General features: G+C 43.0%; 1 protein-coding gene across 2 annotated transcripts in view; it reads left to right on the top strand.

The window, feature by feature from the left end:
* PSKH1 (protein serine kinase H1) overlaps positions 1-16,574 on the top strand; it is a 77,428-nt gene that overhangs the window by 7,163 nt on the left and 53,691 nt on the right. The window contains exons 2-3 of one of the 2 annotated variants that reach the window (XM_084644352.1): positions 317-423; positions 1,947-2,981. In XM_084644352.1, coding sequence (XP_084500478.1) covers positions 2,034-2,981 — 948 coding nt within the window. In that variant the 5' untranslated portion in view covers positions 317-423; positions 1,947-2,033. The remainder of the gene's footprint in view (positions 1-316; positions 424-1,946; positions 2,982-16,574) is intronic. The other variant, XM_084644351.1, reaches the window with a different exon arrangement.

Below are 16,574 nucleotides of genomic sequence, written 5' to 3' on the forward strand. Positions count from 1 at the left end.
CTCTAAGGTGCCACAAGGACTCCTCGTTGTTCGGGCAAGAGAGCTGGCTCTTAGGCTTTGTTTTAACATGTAATTATTGTATACTTATGTCTATGTAACTATGATCTTATGTCTTTTTTTCCCAAAGGCTTTTCAGGTCACCTTTAAAAGTAATTTGCAAAGGGGGGTAATTTGCAAAGGTAGTTTGCTGATCAGTGGGGCTGCCGGCGGGCAGGAGGCACTTGGGGGTGGGACAGGGGGAGCTGATGGGGAGGCTGCTGACGTATTACTGTGGCTCTTTGGCAATGTACATTAGTAAATTCTGGCTCCTTTTCAGGCTCAGGTTGGCCACCCCTGACCTAAATCATTTTGTAAATGGTCCTGCACCTGGGGTGTAGAGGATGCACCTTCTGAACAGCAACTCATTGTGCTAGCTGGGTACAGGTGAGGCTGGAATCCTACACACAACATCCCATCAGCATTTGTGATTGAGACTCCAGATGAGAAACTAATGATACAAGTGAATACCAAGTGCTCCACAGAAAACATTTCTCATTGGCTCTGTCTTCTAAAACGGCTATACAAGTACTTAAAAATCGGAGCACAGAGTAACGATGAATAGGTCAGTGATACATTAGGAGGAGGTGTCGTGGGTTTTCCATAGGGATCATTCTAGGTCTGGTACTATTCAATATATTAGTTGAAGCAGTCAGTGCACTTATAAGATTAAAGGATGATACAAAGCTGAAAGGGATCACCAATACCTGGGAGGACAAACAGGTTACACTGGCCTGGGTAAATGAGTGAAGTGGGCTGAAATGAATCCCAGGAGATCCTACCAAGGGAAGAAGGCAGTGGAGGTACATAAGGAATAAACAAATATGCTGTTATGGAATAGGGGATAATGGCTGGGCAGTTGTAGCCGAGAGTAGGTAATTGTTGAACCACATTTATTTTAGGAGAATATCACATCTGAAATAAGCATGGGATTTCTTCCATACAACGATGCTCATGCCTTAGCTGGAGGGCTGTATTCATATCTGGGCAGCAATTTTTTAAAAAAGACAAGCATATCAGAAAGAGTTCAGAGGAGACTACCTAAAGTGATCAAAGATTTGGAAAATAAGAGCTGTTGGGAATGTTCAAGGGATCTTGCCATGGAGAAAAGATGACTGCATAGAGAGAATGACTTACCGGAAGAGTGATGTTATATAGAGGACAGGTATCAGCTATCACTAGTCATCAAGGCCAGAATGAGAAGTAACAGACTTAAGATACATTTTCCCAGTTAAATATGAGGAAAAAGTTTAGGAAGAGCTCAGTATAAGAGAACTTCCAAGGGAGGCTGTGGCATTCCTGTAATCAGAAATTTGAGGTTACAAATAATGCCCAGAAAGTAGGATGTTGGGTGCCTTATAAAAGCCTAAGCTGGACAAGAGAGGATACCTTCCATTGTTTGCAGTGTAGCCATGTTAGTCCGAGGATATTAGAGATACCATGTGGGTGAGATGATATCTCTTTTTATTCAGGTCCGAAGCAGAGCTGTGTGTAGTTGGAAAGCATCTCTCTTTCACCAATTCAAGTTGGTCCAATGAAGGATATTACCTCACCCACCTTGCTTCGCTGAGAGGATACCATCATATTAGGGATACTATGCTCAGGCCTACCATAATGCTGGGGAATGTACTAACTGACCCATGGGGGTATCTCTTCTAACCCCAGTTGGGGTCTCCTCTAGGGCTCACTTTGGCCTGCTAACGTGTTTAAAGTATAACTGCCTTGTGCATACAGTGATTTTACCATGTTAGCTAATGCATGGTAAGACCCACCTCGTTTGCTAGTGTGACTGTATCCTTCATCTACAGCAGTGTCTTGAGCCAGGGGTCACTTGCATGATGTTTGATGTTCTAAATCTTCATTACCCTAATTCCTACTACTTAGCTCTCTTCTCTCTGTTTTTTTGAAAGGTTCGAATGCGGGAGTTGTCCCAGATGCGGTTGCTGCTGATGTCGCCCTGGGAGAATGCCTTGATGGGTGATTAGCACCATTCAGTGATGGGCTGTGGGACAAGCAAAGTGCTTCCTGAGCCCCCCACAGACGTTCAGTTAGATCTGGTTAAAAAGGTTGAGCCTTACACTGGTCATAAAAATGACGTGTACAAGCACTTCATCAAGGATGATGGTGGAGCTGCGATCAAAGCTGGCTCCCCCTCACCCCCTTGTCACACGAACCCCTATTCTGGTGGCCACCCACCTAACTACATGGAGCAGCCTGAGCCCCGCAAGAACAAGGTGGCTAAGTACCGTGCCAAATTTGACCCCAGGGTGACCGCCAAGTATGACATCAAAGCCCTGATTGGCCGAGGCAGCTTTAGTCGTGTTGTACGGGTGGAACATAAGGCTTCCAAGCAGCCTTATGCAATCAAGATGATCGAGACCAAGTACCGTGAAGGGAGGGAAGTGTGCGAATCAGAGCTCTGTGTGTTGCGACGCGTCCGGCACACAAACATCATCCAGCTCATTGAGGTGTTTGAGACCCAGGAACGAGTCTACATGGTGATGGAGTTGGCCACTGGAGGGGAGCTGTTTGATAGAATCATTGCCAAAGGCTCCTTTACTGAGAGAGATGCTACCCGAGTGCTGCAGATGGTGTTGGATGGGGTAAAGTACTTACATACACTGGGCATCACGCACCGGGACTTAAAACCAGAGAATTTGCTGTATTACCATCCTGGAACGGATTCTAAAATCATGATCACAGACTTTGGGCTGGCAAGTGCTCGGAAGAAGGGAGATGACTGCTTAATGAAAACCACCTGTGGGACACCAGAGTATATTGCCCCAGAAATCCTGGTCAGGAAACCCTACACCAATTCTGTGGACATGTGGGCACTGGGTGTGATCTCGTACATCCTCCTGAGTGGAACTATGCCCTTTGAGGATGACAACCGAACCCGCTTGTACCGGCAGATCCTGAAAGGAAAGTACAGTTACTCAGGGGAGGTGAGTGTGGCAAAGGTCAAACCAAAGGGGACTCTAGACAGTCTGGACCATCTGTGCTGTGATGGGAACCCTGTGATCATAGGCAGTGCAAGGTGGCTGTCTTGAAAGGGGTTTCCTTTTCCCTTTGCTTTGTTCAATAAGTGGTCCATAGGGTGACTTCTTTAACAGGCTCAGGTCAGATTTCTGTGCCACAACTGTCTGAGCTGTTCTGGATTTGCCATAGGTGAATTCAAGGCTGGAAATCTTACACAGGGTAGTTCAGTGCTGGCTCTTTTTAGGAATTGGCAGAGATCTGTAATCCTGACCCATTAAAATCCCTCCTGTCCTGCAGGGGTTTCTCTCTTCCATTCAGGTTTGATTCCACTGAGGAACTGTGAGTTCTTTTTAAAAACAAAGTGAAACAGCCTTCCGCCCCCACCCCAAAAGAATGTTAACTGATTAGGACTCTGGTTGGTATCTGAGTTTGGGTGGCATGACCCAAAATGTGGTGTTTTGTTTTTGGACAGCAGAATGCTTATTTTGTGATGGAAACAAGATCAGGGTAAAATTTTCAAAAGTTCCTTTTCAAGAGTGACTTAGGAACTTAAGTCCTATTGGCTGTCACTGAAACAGAGTCTTCTCAGTCATTTTCGAAAATGGGACTTAAAGAACCTAAATGATTTAGGAGCCTTTGGAAATTTTATCCTAGAGCCGTGTTAAGACTTTTTTAACGGTTGGCTTAGTGCTAGGCTCCATTAGATTTGTTACCTCACTTCTTTTACGCACACCATCTTATGGCTTAAGAGGATAAACAAGATGTAGCATGCACCTGTCTGCTTTTTGTTTCAGATACAAACTACATATTTGTCTTGAAAGACTTGACTCCTGAAATTCCTAGAGTTCTCATGCAGTTTTTATTTGCACTGTACAGCTGGTCACCTCTGGTTGGAGCCACAAAGGCCTCTGGGTGCCTAATTGCCACGTTAGATGCTTAGGTTCAAAACTTGGATCCTTAGAACCCCACGCAGTTGCCACCTAACCCTGGAGGCATTGAAAGTCCCTAGGCGTATAAGTTTCAGCTGGTGAGTGTAGGCAAAGCTCCCTTAGTCCTGACACTGCTGAGCTGCTGGACCTCTTCTTTATGTCTGAGCCTCTGTGGAATCCTCAAACAGGGCATTCTGCCCCCTATCTTCTCTGAGGGGCCTGATTTGGTAGGTGGGCTCAGAAGCTGCTTTAGAGCACACACAACACAGCTGAGGAGCAAGAGGTGATGTTGCTGTCTTTATCCAGTAGCAGAGTGGTTAGAGCTCTCACCCAGGCTGTCCAAGACTGCAATTCAAATCTGCACTCTCCTGTATTCAGAGCAAGGACTTGAACCCAACTTTCCTGACACCCAGGTGAGTGCCTTAACCACTGGACTATAGGATTGTCACAGATCTGGTCGGGCTCTCACCAGACTGCTATGAAGTTACTCAAGCCCAGGCTCCGAGGTGTTTTAAGACTTCAGAGTCTGAACAGAGCCCACTCACGGTGCCTTTTCTAGGACCTCTGCACACGGAGAGATGTGCCTTAGAGACTCTGGGCATAGTGCTGACCTTTCAGGCTCCCCAAAGCTTACACTCCTCCTCCCAGTATCCCATCAAAAGTGTGATCCTTCTGGGTTAGTTTAACTCTCTCTCAGGGGAAACCTGATAGATGTAAATCTTATAAATCCCACATTAATGCTCTTTACTTAATCATGAGAGATACACAGATCTATACAAAAATAACCCAACGTGCATTTCCCTGCCTCAGTTTCCTTACCATTTCAGACCATTCTTTGGGTTGGGGTCAGAGTCCCTTGGGTTGTCCAGAGTTATCCTACTGCAGTGCATGGCTAGGCTTGGAACATGGAGTCATCTTGCCCTAAGTCAGTTTGCTTCATTTGCTCTTGGTCAGTCTGATCCCTTTCTTCCTCCTGCTCAGATTTCCTGTGTGCTGCACCCCAAGTTCCCCCTGTGTGACTGAGAGTCTGTTTGTACACCCCTTTGCCCATATCTTGGCTCCTCTGTTCTGCATTTGGTAACTTTCTACTACTCTATGTTCCCACCTCCCTTCAGGGAGAGGAAGTGCCTTTTTTCACCCACCTCGAGCAGATTCCCTTAGCATATCTATTGGCTGTGCATAGCACCATAGTTAGCGTTAAGTATTCTCTATTGGCCCTGGCCTGGGGAAGACATGACCCAATCCTGACAGCTCGTGGTGGATACACATACAGAGGCTTTCCGTGATACAGCATGTTCATGATAATCTCAAAATAACGTCGTCATGTCAACCAGAATTCACAAGTTGTACAGACAGGGTCCCCACATCATCCCGGGGCATTCTGGGGTGAATGTCTCAATCTCTCCCTGTGAAGCTATTCCACTCGGTGCCAAATATTTCTTGGAGCAGAGACTGGAACCTGGTCTCCTAAGAGTGTGCTAGCCAGTAGGTGATAGTCATTCTCTCTCTTTCTGGCCCAGCAGAGTGGAACAGCTTCAGCAGGTGAGAGTGAGATACCCACCCCACAATACCTTATAGCCCCAGGGTTAGGGCACTCACCTGGGAAGGGAGAAACCTGGCTTCAAGTTCCTGTTCTGAATCTGGCAGAGGAGCAACTTGAACCCAGGTCTCCCACATGCTGGGTGAGTGCCCTAGCTATTGGTTATAAAGAGGACACCACCATCACCTTGTTCTTTTGCTTTTAAAAAAGGCAAACCTGGCTTTGGTACCACAAGAGTGCGTTCGTGGCTATGAATCCCAAGCAGAGGTAGGTGCTTCCCTCCAGCCCAGAGTTCGGTGCCTAGCTCCCTTTGAAGCCCCACCCCTTCTCCTTGGCATTTCCTGCTTAGGGATCTCCCCACTCAGCATTCTGACTTCTGTGAATTCCTTTTTTAGGCATGCCATTCTCCCCAGGCATTGCATGGGAGCATGGGCCCCTAACCTGGGGCTGTGGATTCCACTAATTGGCAGATATTGCAGCACTGAGCCTAAGTCACCTTTCTGGATCTAGCCCCTAGACTTCAGGTCCTGAGGACTTGATGATATCTGAACTTGGCTCGGCATTTTGTCTTTGAATCTGTATCACTCCTTGTCCCACAGTTACATGGGGATGAGGGCACCCAGATTTGGAGGCAGCCTCACTGCCTCCATCCCTGTTTGAATTACCACTTCCTTGCTGAGTACTTCCAGCTCAGACTGCCCTGATAGCATGACTTTGTGAAGAGGATCCGAGTGGGAAAGAACCAAGTGCTAACAGTTGACTAAGTTTCTGAAGCAGAGTGTTGTGGAGTGACAGTAAAATAACAATGTCTGAAAAACAGCACGTCATCTCAATTGTTCTGGCATTTTTAGAAATGTGAGGGGGGTGTTGGCATTTCAGTGATGGATGGAGCGATACTCCTAATGTATAGCTCAGATTATAAAATGTTTTGGGCTCCTTCAGAATAAAAGGTGCTGTAGAAACATAAGTCATTCTCCCTGAGGACGCTTTGGAAGGTGTAAGCATGTGTAAGACAGGCCCACGCCAAAAATAACCTTTTATCCTGTCAAGCTGTGATCTTCCTAAACTGACCTGCAGTAGCCATATCACCTGGTGCTGTGATCTGATCAGATCTTGCCAAGGTGGGTCAGAACTTGCATAGGTAACCTCCAAGGACATGCTGATGGAAGTGTCATTGGTAAGTGGTACTCCTCCCTCAGTCACTACTAGAAGAACAGTCTGCTAGCATGGAGGAAGGCACTGGCCTTCCAGGGTACAATGTTTCAGATGACACCTAAAATCAAGATTCTGACCTTTTGTGGTCATCAGAGATCCTATGATATTTTCTCTAACTCTGTGTTCGGGCAAATTTGAAGTATATTACCGGAGCCATCCTGCCAAGAATGACACAGTTGGGGGAATGAATAGTCCATGATTCCTATGTGATTTTTTTTTTGGGGGGGGGGGGAGTTTGTTCTGGAAAGCTATGCCCCTTTACTGTGTGAAGGAGTGTGGTATGCCTCAGTTAGTATCCTGTACATGTTGCCCAGCTGGCTTCTGTTTTTGTAGAGCCAATGAAAATGAAAGCTCTGATTTACAAGATTAAACAGGCCTGTGTCCCTGAATTACAGATAGATTCTAATGCTGTATATTGGCACTGATGTAGCAGTGTGCTGCACAGTGAAAGGGAATGATTTCTAGGTGGAGGGAAAGTGGGCCAAATGTTCAGAGGAGCCTGGGAGGTTTCCAAAAGCTTTCTGGATTCTTTCCAAGCATCAGGCATCCTGTGGGGAGGAAAAGCTCCTGCTTTTCTTTTCCTCCTCTTCCGGTATAAGGAAGAAAAATCTCAGAAATGAGCCTGCTGGTGAGATTTGTCAGGCTGTGCCATAGCCTCCCAGGGGGAGGGACGGGAGCCCCATTGCCTGGTATATTTAAAACTAGACTGGACAAAACTTTTGAGAATGTACTGTAGGGAACAATCTGCCTTAGGCAGAGAATGACTAGACAGGAGCAAACAGTTTTTTCTCAATTCCGACTTCAAGACTCTGAAATGAGGGTGCATTTACCCAAGAGGGGAACTCTGAAGAGAGATCTGTATGGGTGTTTGCCAGGAGTTTACAGCTGGAGCTGTGGAGGAAAGACAGGTGTCAGTGGTGAGGGATGCTTGGGGGAGAGGAGGGAGCTGCATCCTAACCACAATCCAGTCAGGTGGATAAACATCGATTTTTTTTTTATTGGATTTTTCTGATTTAAATTTGATTTTTTTTAAATATAACTTAAATGCACTTTTAGGGTTTACTTTAAAAATATTTGAAGTTATGACAACCTGTGTTAAGGCCTATGTTTATAATCTATTACAATAAATTAAATTAAAAAATATGAAGCAGTACATGCTTGCTGCCAAGTCCTAAAGAAAGTCAAATCACTGAACTGGTGGAAGTCGCTGGCTAAGCACCTGGAATCAGAATTTACTGATGTACTAAACCAGCTTTTGACAGTGGTTATCTTTTCTACAAGTGCTGAGAAAATATTTTCTTAATTTCAGTTTATTCAACTAGTTCAATTTATTAACTAGTTCATTCAAAGGTATGAAACCAATTGTAGTTGAAAAAAACAGAAAAACTTGTTTGTTCATTGACTGGAAAACAAGGTGTGAAAGGATGAGACTTACTAGTTTGAAAATCTTGAAGGAGACAGTGACCAGAAACAGTCCCTAACTACAGATAATACTTCCTTTATTTAATAAATCAATTGGTTTTAAATGCAAACATGTTTTGATAAACTTTTTGGTAGTTTCTTCTTGTGTATCAGCACACTTTTTATTAGTTTTTAAAATGCTGTTTTTGTGCCTTTTTCACTGACTTCAAATTTCCTTCCAAATAGTGCGTGACAAAATCACAAGTAAAAAAAAACAGTCCTCTTCTAGTAAGAAATGCCTCATTTACCATTTTCTAGCATAATACAAAATGTAAAAATTAAATAAGCTATATAATTTCTTAAATAAACGTGTATTGCTACAGCATATCCTCCAGGTTAGCAAAAAGTTGCACCAAATTTAGTATATCGGCTATATTTTGTTGCAAATCATGTTTTAATGGTTACCAGCCAATGAATCATAGAATCATAGACTTTAAGGTCAGAAGGGACCATTATGATAATCTAGTCTGACCTCCTGCACAACGCAGGCCATGGAATCTCACCCACCAACTTCTGTAACAAACCCCTACCTTATGTCTGAGCTATTGAAGTCCTCAAATCGTGGCTTAAAGACTTCAAGGTACAGAGAATCCTCCAGCAAGTGACCCGTGCCCCACGCTGCAGAGGAAGGTGAAAAACCCCCAGGACCTCTGCCAATCTGCCCTGGGGGAAAATTCCTTCCCAGCCCCAAATATGGCGATCAGCTAAACCCTAAGCATGTGGGCAAGACTCACCAGCCAGACACCCAGGAAAGAATTCTCTGTAGTAACTCAGATCCCACCCCATCTGACATCCCATCACAGGCCATTGGGCATATCTACCACTAGTAGTCGAAGCCTAATTTGGGCAATTAACTGATCTATCCCATCATATCATCTCCTCCATAAACTTATCAAGATTTGTCTTGAAGCCAGATATGTCTTTTGCCCCCATTGCTTCCCTTGGAAGGCTGTTCCAGAACTTCACTCCTCTGATGGTTAGAAACCTTCATCTAATTTCAAGTCTAAACTTCCTGATGGCCAGTTTATATCCATTTGTTCTTGAGTCCACATCCACATTGGTACTGAGCTTAAATAATTAATTCTCCCTCCATGGTATTTATCCCTCTGATATATTTATAGAGAGCAATCATATCTCCCCTCAACCTTCTTTTGGTTAGGCTAAACAAGCCAAGCTCCTTGAGTCTCCTTTCATAAGACAGGTTTTCCATTCCTCGGATCAACCTAGTAGTGCTTCTCTGTACCTGTTCCAGTTTGAATTCATCCTTCTTAAACATGGGAGACCAGAACTGCACACAATATTCCAGATGAGATTTCACCAGTGCCTTGTGTAACGGTACTAACACCTCCTTATCTCTACTGGAAATACCTCTCCTGATGCATCCCAAGACCGCATTAGCTTTTTTGACAGCCATATCACATTGGCGGCTCATTGTCATCCTGTGATCAACCAATACTCCGAGGTCCTCCTCCTCCTCTGTTACTTCCAAGTGATGCGTTCCCAGTTTATAACGGAAATTCTTATTAATCCCTAAATGCGTGACTTTACACTTTTCACTATTAAATTTCATCCTATTACTCCAGTTTACAAGGTCATCCAGATCTTCCTGTACGATATTCCGGTCCTTCTCGGTATTGCCAATACTTCCCAGCTGTGTGTCATCTGCAAACTTTATTAGCGCATTCCCGCTTTTTGTGCCAAGGTCAGTAATAAAAAGATAAATAAGTTTGCTCCCAAAACTGATCCCTGAGGAACTCCACTAGTAACCTCCTTCCAATCTGACAGTTCACCTTTCAGTGTGACCTGCTGTAGTCTCCTCTTTAACCAGTTCCTTATCCACCTTTCAATTTTCATATTGACCCCCATCTTTTCCAATTTAGCTAATAATTCTCCATGTGGAACTGTATCAAATGACTTACTGAAATCGAGGTAGATTAGATCCACTGCGTTTCCTTTGTCTAAAAAATCTGTTAGAAGGAGATCAGGTTGGTTTGACACAGTCTACCTTTTGTAAAGCTATGTTGTATTTTGCCCCAATTACCATTGACCTCAATGTCCTTAACTACTTTCTCCTTCAAAATTTTTTCCAAGACCTTGCATACTACAGATTACAAGCCTGTTAGTTTGACATTACCCAGATCGCTTTTCTCCCCTTTCTTAAAAATAGGAACTATATTAGCGATTCTCCAGTCATACGGTACAACCCCTGAGTTTACAGATTGATTAAAATTTTTTGCTAATGGGCTTGCAATTTCATGTGCCAGTTCCTTTAATATTCTTGGATGAAGATTATCCGGACCCCCCGATTTAGTCCCATTAAGCTATTTGAGTTTCACTTCTACCTAGGATGTGGTAATATCTACCTCCACATCCCCATTCCAATTTGTCGTCCTACCATTATCCCTAAGCTCCTCATTAGCCTCGTTAAAGACTGAGGCAAAGGATTTGTTTAGATATTGGGCCATGCCTAGATTATCCTTGACCTCCACTCCATCCTCAATGTTTAGCGGTCCCACTTCTTTCTTTGTTTTCTTCTTCTTTATATGGCTATAGAACCTTTTACTATTGCTTTTAATTCCCTTTGCAAGGTCTAACTCTACATGGCTTTTGGCCTTTCTCACTTCATCCCTACATGTTCTGACCTCAGTAAGATAGCTTTCCTTGCTAATCCCTCCCATCTTCCACTCCCTGTATGCTTTCTGCTTTTTCTTAATCACCTCTCTGAGATGCTTGCTCATCCAGCTTGGTCTACAACTCCTGCCTATGAAGTTTTTCCCCTTTCTTGGGATGCAGGCTTCTGATAGTTTCTGCAACTTTGACTTGAAGTAATACCAGGCCTCCTCCGCCTTTAGATCCACAAGTTTTTCAGTCCAATCCACTTCCCTAACTAATTTCCTTAATTTTGTAAAGTTAGCCTTTTTGAAATCAAAAACCCTAGTCACGGATCTGTTTTTGTTTATCCTTCCATTTAGTTTGAACTGAATTAGCTCATGATTGCTCAAACCAAGGTTGTCCCTTACAATCATTTCTTCTATGAGGTCCTCACTGCTCACCAAAACCAGATCTAAAATGGCATCCCCTGTTGTCGGTTCAGCAACTGCTTGGTGAAGGAATCCATCAGCTATCGTATCCAGGAAAATCTGAGCCCTATTATTATTACTAGCACTTGTCCTCCAGTCTATATCTGGGAAGTTAGTCTCCCATGATCACACAATTCCCCTTAGTATTTACTTCATTAAAAAGGTCTCTATCCATATCCAGCAGTCTATAGCACACCCCAAGCACTATCCCAGGGCAGGCTCTAGAAACTTTCTTCCCCAGTGTGATTTTTGCCCAGGCAGACTCTCTTATCCATTCCATCACTTCTTATTTCTTTACAGACTACCTCATAGAATCATAGAATTATCAGGGTTCGAGGTACCTCAGGAGGTCATCTAGTCCAACCCCCTGCTCAAAGCAGGACCAATCCCTAACTAAATCATCCCAGCCAGGGCTTTGTCAAGCCTGACCTTAAAAACTTCTAAGGAAGGAGATTCCACCACCTCCCTAGGTAACGCATTCCAGTGTTTCACCACCCTCCTAGTGAAAAAGTTTTTCCTAATATCCAACCTAAACCTCCCCCACTGCAACTTGAGACCATTACTCCTTGTCCTGTCATTGATATACAATGCTACTCCACCACCTTTGCCTTTATTTCTGTCTTTCCTAAACAGCACATACCTTTCAGTAGCCGTACTCCAGTCATGACTACTATTCCACCATGTTTCTGTTATCCCTGTAATGTCTGGTTTCACTTCCTGCACCAGTAGCCCTAGTTCCTGTATTTTGTTACCTAGGCTCCTTGCATTAGTGTACAAACATCTTAATTTTTGCTGTTTTGGCTTCGCTCACATTCTTTACCTGATTGGGCGCAGACATTCTACCACCAATATTACCTATTAGATTGATACGTACACTGCCCTTCTGCCGTATATCCATTCTCCTACCCACGACTGTGTGCTTTCTTTCTTCGTTTTCTTCCCTCTCAAAGAGAACAGCTGGTGTGGAGATTACCTGTACATCTCCAAACCATCTCCCCCAAATTCCTAGTTTAAAACTCTCTTGATCAGTTGTGCCATCCTCTATCCTAGAAGTCTATTTCCCTCCTTACTCAGGTGAAGTCCACCCCGAGAGAACAGTCCTCTGTCCATGAATGCTTCCCAGTGGCCATACATCCCAAAGCACTCCTTATAGCATCACTGCCTGAGCCGTCTGTTGAGCATCAGAATCTTGTCACACCTTTGTTGCCCTTCTCTAGGAACAGGCAGAATCCCACTGAGATCACCTGAGCCTCGATTTCCTTTAGCAGCTTCCCCAGCCTGGCATAGTTTCCCTTGATACGTTCCAGTGAGAATCTAGCCGTATCATTTGTTCCCACATGAAGGATAATCAGTGGATTCTTTCCTGCTCCCGTTAGGATCCTCTTCAGCCTCAGGTCCACATCCCGTATCTTAGCACCAGGCAGACAGCACACCCTTCTGTTCTCTGGATCAGCTCTTGTTACAGGTCTGTCTATTCTTCTCAGCAATTAGTCCCCAGTCACATAGACCTGCCTTTTCTGGCAATGGTGCAATTCTCCACTATCAATGAGAATCAACTTTGCTTTTAAAAAAAAAAATCTAAAAAGTACAAATGCAAAACAAGATTAAAATTGGTGATTTTAATTCAAGGTTTCTGCTTATTGATTTAAATCTGTGACTTAGATCACTTTGATTTAAATCAATCCACCTTGATTGCAGTAGAATTTTATTGACTGTGGCAAAAGCATGGTTTTGGTGAGAATGAAAAAATGTTGCGACCCACTTTCTGAGATGTGACTGGGCTCAGATCCCAGGCAGAGAACACAAAGCCATATCGAGAGAGGAATAAAAGCTGGCCTATGAAGTATTTCCATTTTCTTGACAAGAAATGATCTGACACCCAGCTAATGGAGTTGCTGTCCGAGAGATAGCTACTTACCCGTGGAGCTCTATTCCTGAAGCGGTGGGATCTGTTTGAAGAGGCTATTAGCAGATCAATAGTAGAGGTATCCCATAATAGCTCATTCAGGTACTACTGACGTCACTACTCTAATTATCACTCCAGTCTCCTTTGACAGCTCCTAAACTGTTTGAAGTGATGAAAAGAGTAAGGCACAGAGATGAGAGAGGCCTTGGGAAGAGTAACTTGGCAAGCTTCTCTAATAATGCCAAGTCTCTGAATAAGAGTTATTGAGCCCATTAAAGCTGGATTAGTACAGGCTGCCCATTAAACACTCAGCCTGTCTCCATTTGCCTTATTAGGTTGGTCTTGCTGACTAACCAGAAGACGTGAAATATTCCAAGGGGTTTGACATACTTGAGATCTCTATGTGGAGTAAAGAACAGGCAGTTTGTTACAGGGCTAGAATTTCATCCAGGGTTTCTGTGATGACGACCTAAAGCAGAAGAGTGAAGCTCTTCTGAGTGAAGTGTGAAGTCACCAGCATCCCCTGAGATGAAATCAGAACTATGCTGTTTCAAATGTGGCCTTTTATTATGTTGTACTGACCTCCCCAATAGTGTTCAACTGCCCAGGACACTTACAGCATAAGAAGGATCATGCCATCTACTGGATAGACCAGGACCTGGGGGTAGGACTTCTGGCTCTGACACTGACTCTCTGAGATCTTGGGCAAACACTTAACTGCTTGTATGCCTCAGTTTTCTCATCCATCAATTATTTTACTTGTGCTGTTTACTTTTCTATCTGATATGCTGGGTGCATTTACACATATACTTAACAGCAGTTTAAAAAAATTATAAAAATATGGGCATAAAACTGAGTGAGGGTTTCTGAATAGTGGTTTGTAAAGTGCTCTGAGAGCCTTGCGGGAGTGGTTCTAGAGAAGGGCAAAGTGTTACCTGAATTGAAAAGTCCTCAGTTTCTTTCTGTTAAGCTGTGTTTCCTGTTCTTCATAGATTCCAAGGTCAGAGGGGACCATTCTGATCATCTAGTCTGGCCTCCAGTATAACACAGGCCATAGAACTTCCCGTTAATCATTCTTAAAGCAGATCTCTTAAAAAAACATCCAAGCTTGATTTAAAAATTGTCTGTGATGGAGAATCCACCACAACTCTTGGTAAGTTGTTCCAATGGTTAATTAATTACTCACTGTTAAAAATTGACACCTTATTTCCAGTCTGAATTTGTCTAGCTTCAACTTCAGCCACTGGTTGTATTAGACCAGGGGTTCTCAAACTGGGGGTCAGGACCCCTCAGGGGGTTGTGAGGTTATTACATGGGAGGTCACAAGCTGTCAGCCTCCACCCCAAACCCCGCTTTGTCTCCAGCATTTATAATGGTGTTAAATATATTAAAAAATGTTTTTAATTTATAAGGGGGGGGTCCACACTCAGAGGCTTACTATGTGAAAGGGGTCACTGATACAGAAGTTTGAGAACCACTGTATTAGATCTTTCTCTGCTAGATTGAAGAGCCCATTATTAACTATTTGCTCCCTTCTCTATGTTAAGCTGAATAGACTCAAGGAGCTCAATCTGTCATTGTAAGGCATATTTTCTAATTCTTTAAACATTCTTGTGGCTCTTCTCTGAACCCTCTTCAATATATTAACATCCTTCTTGAATTGCGGACACCAGAACTGGACACAGTATTCCAGCAGCAGTCACACCAGTGCTAAATGGAGGTAAAGTAACCCCTCTACTCCCACTTGAAATTCCCCTATTCATGGAACCATGCTACAGCATCACACTGGGAGCTCATGTTCAGCTGACTATTCACCATGACCCCCAAGTCTTTTCAGAGTCTCTGCTTCCCAGAGTAGAGTCCCCTATTGTGTAAGTACTGCCTACATTCTTTGTTCCTAGATTTGTTCGTTTACATTTAGCCCTATTAAAACCTATATTGTTTGCTTGCACCCAGTTTACCAATCGATCCAGATCACTCTGTATCAGGGACCTGTTCTCTTCATTTATTTACCACTCCCCCAATTTGTGTGTCCTCTGCAAATTTTACCAGTGGTGATTTTGTTTTTTCCAAGTCATGAATAAAAATGTTAACTCATGCAGGGCCAAGAACTGATTCCCGAGGGACTCCCCTAGAAACAATTCCACTTGAGGATGATTCCCCACTTATTTACATTTTGAGACTTGTCTGTTAGCCAGCTTTCAATCCATTTAATGTGGGCCATGTTAATTTGATACCTGTCTAGATTTTTAATCAATGTCATGTGGTACCAAGTGAAACACCTTACAGAAGTCTAAATATATTACATTAACACTATAAACTTAGGTAGTTTGGCAGGATATATTTTCCATAAACCCATGTTGATTGGCATTCATTATATTACCCTTCTTTAATTCTTTATTAATCAAGTCCTGTATCAACCGCTCCATTATCTTGACCAGGATCAATGTCAGACTGACAGGCCTATAATTACACAGGTCATCCCATTTACCCTTTGAAATATTGGCAAAATAGTAACAGTCTTCTGGAACTTCCCCAGTGTTTCAAGACTTATTGAAAATTAACATGAACAGTGCAGCAAACTCCTCAACCAGCTCTTTTAAAACTCTTGGATGCAAGTTATCCGGAACTGCTGATTTAAAGATGTCTAACTTTAGTAGCTGTTGTGTTGCATCTTCCTGAGATACTAGTGGAATGAAAGGGTGTTGTTGTATAACTACATCATCTGTTTTTTTCACACCTAATACAGAAGGATTATATTTATTGAATACTTCTACCTTTTCTGCATTATTATTGATAATTCTACCATTTAATCTAGTAATGGACCAATACCATTGTTAGGATTCTTTTTGTTCCTAATATACCTAGCCCCCTCCCCCCATTGTCCTTAACTCTCCTGTCCATAACTTTCTCCTTGTGTTTCTTTGCTTCCTTTATCAATTTTCTACAATTCCCAGCTTCTGATTTATATTAATTAATAGCAATTTCCCCTTTCATACATTTGTTATATATATTTGATAGTTGCCTTCGCTTCCCCTCTAAACCAGGCCAATTGTTAACTGGTATAGCCTTCTTCAATTGTTGCTTTTTTGAGCATCTAGAAAAGTGTTCTTAACCAATTCCCAATTATCATTCTCATTTTCCTGAATCAATTCTTCCTCCCAGCTGACTAAGTTCATAATGTTTTCTGCTTTGTGAAATTGCCCCTTTTAAAGCACCTGGTATATACATCACTGTTGTGGGCTTTATTCTGTTTGCACACTATAACTATGATCAAGTCATGATCACTTGTACCTAAGGTACCATTCATTTTTAGTTCTGTGGTCAGTTCCTTTGTATCTGTCAAGACCAGGTCTAATATAGAATTCCTTGTGTTGGATGCAACACTTGTTGAGTTAGGGAATTGTCATCTATAATGTTTAGAAATT

The sequence above is a fragment of the Lepidochelys olivacea genome (genome assembly GCF_965140295.1).
Source record: "Lepidochelys olivacea isolate rLepOli2 genome assembly, chromosome: 12".
NCBI classification, from domain to species: domain Eukaryota; kingdom Metazoa; phylum Chordata; order Testudines; family Cheloniidae; genus Lepidochelys; species Lepidochelys olivacea.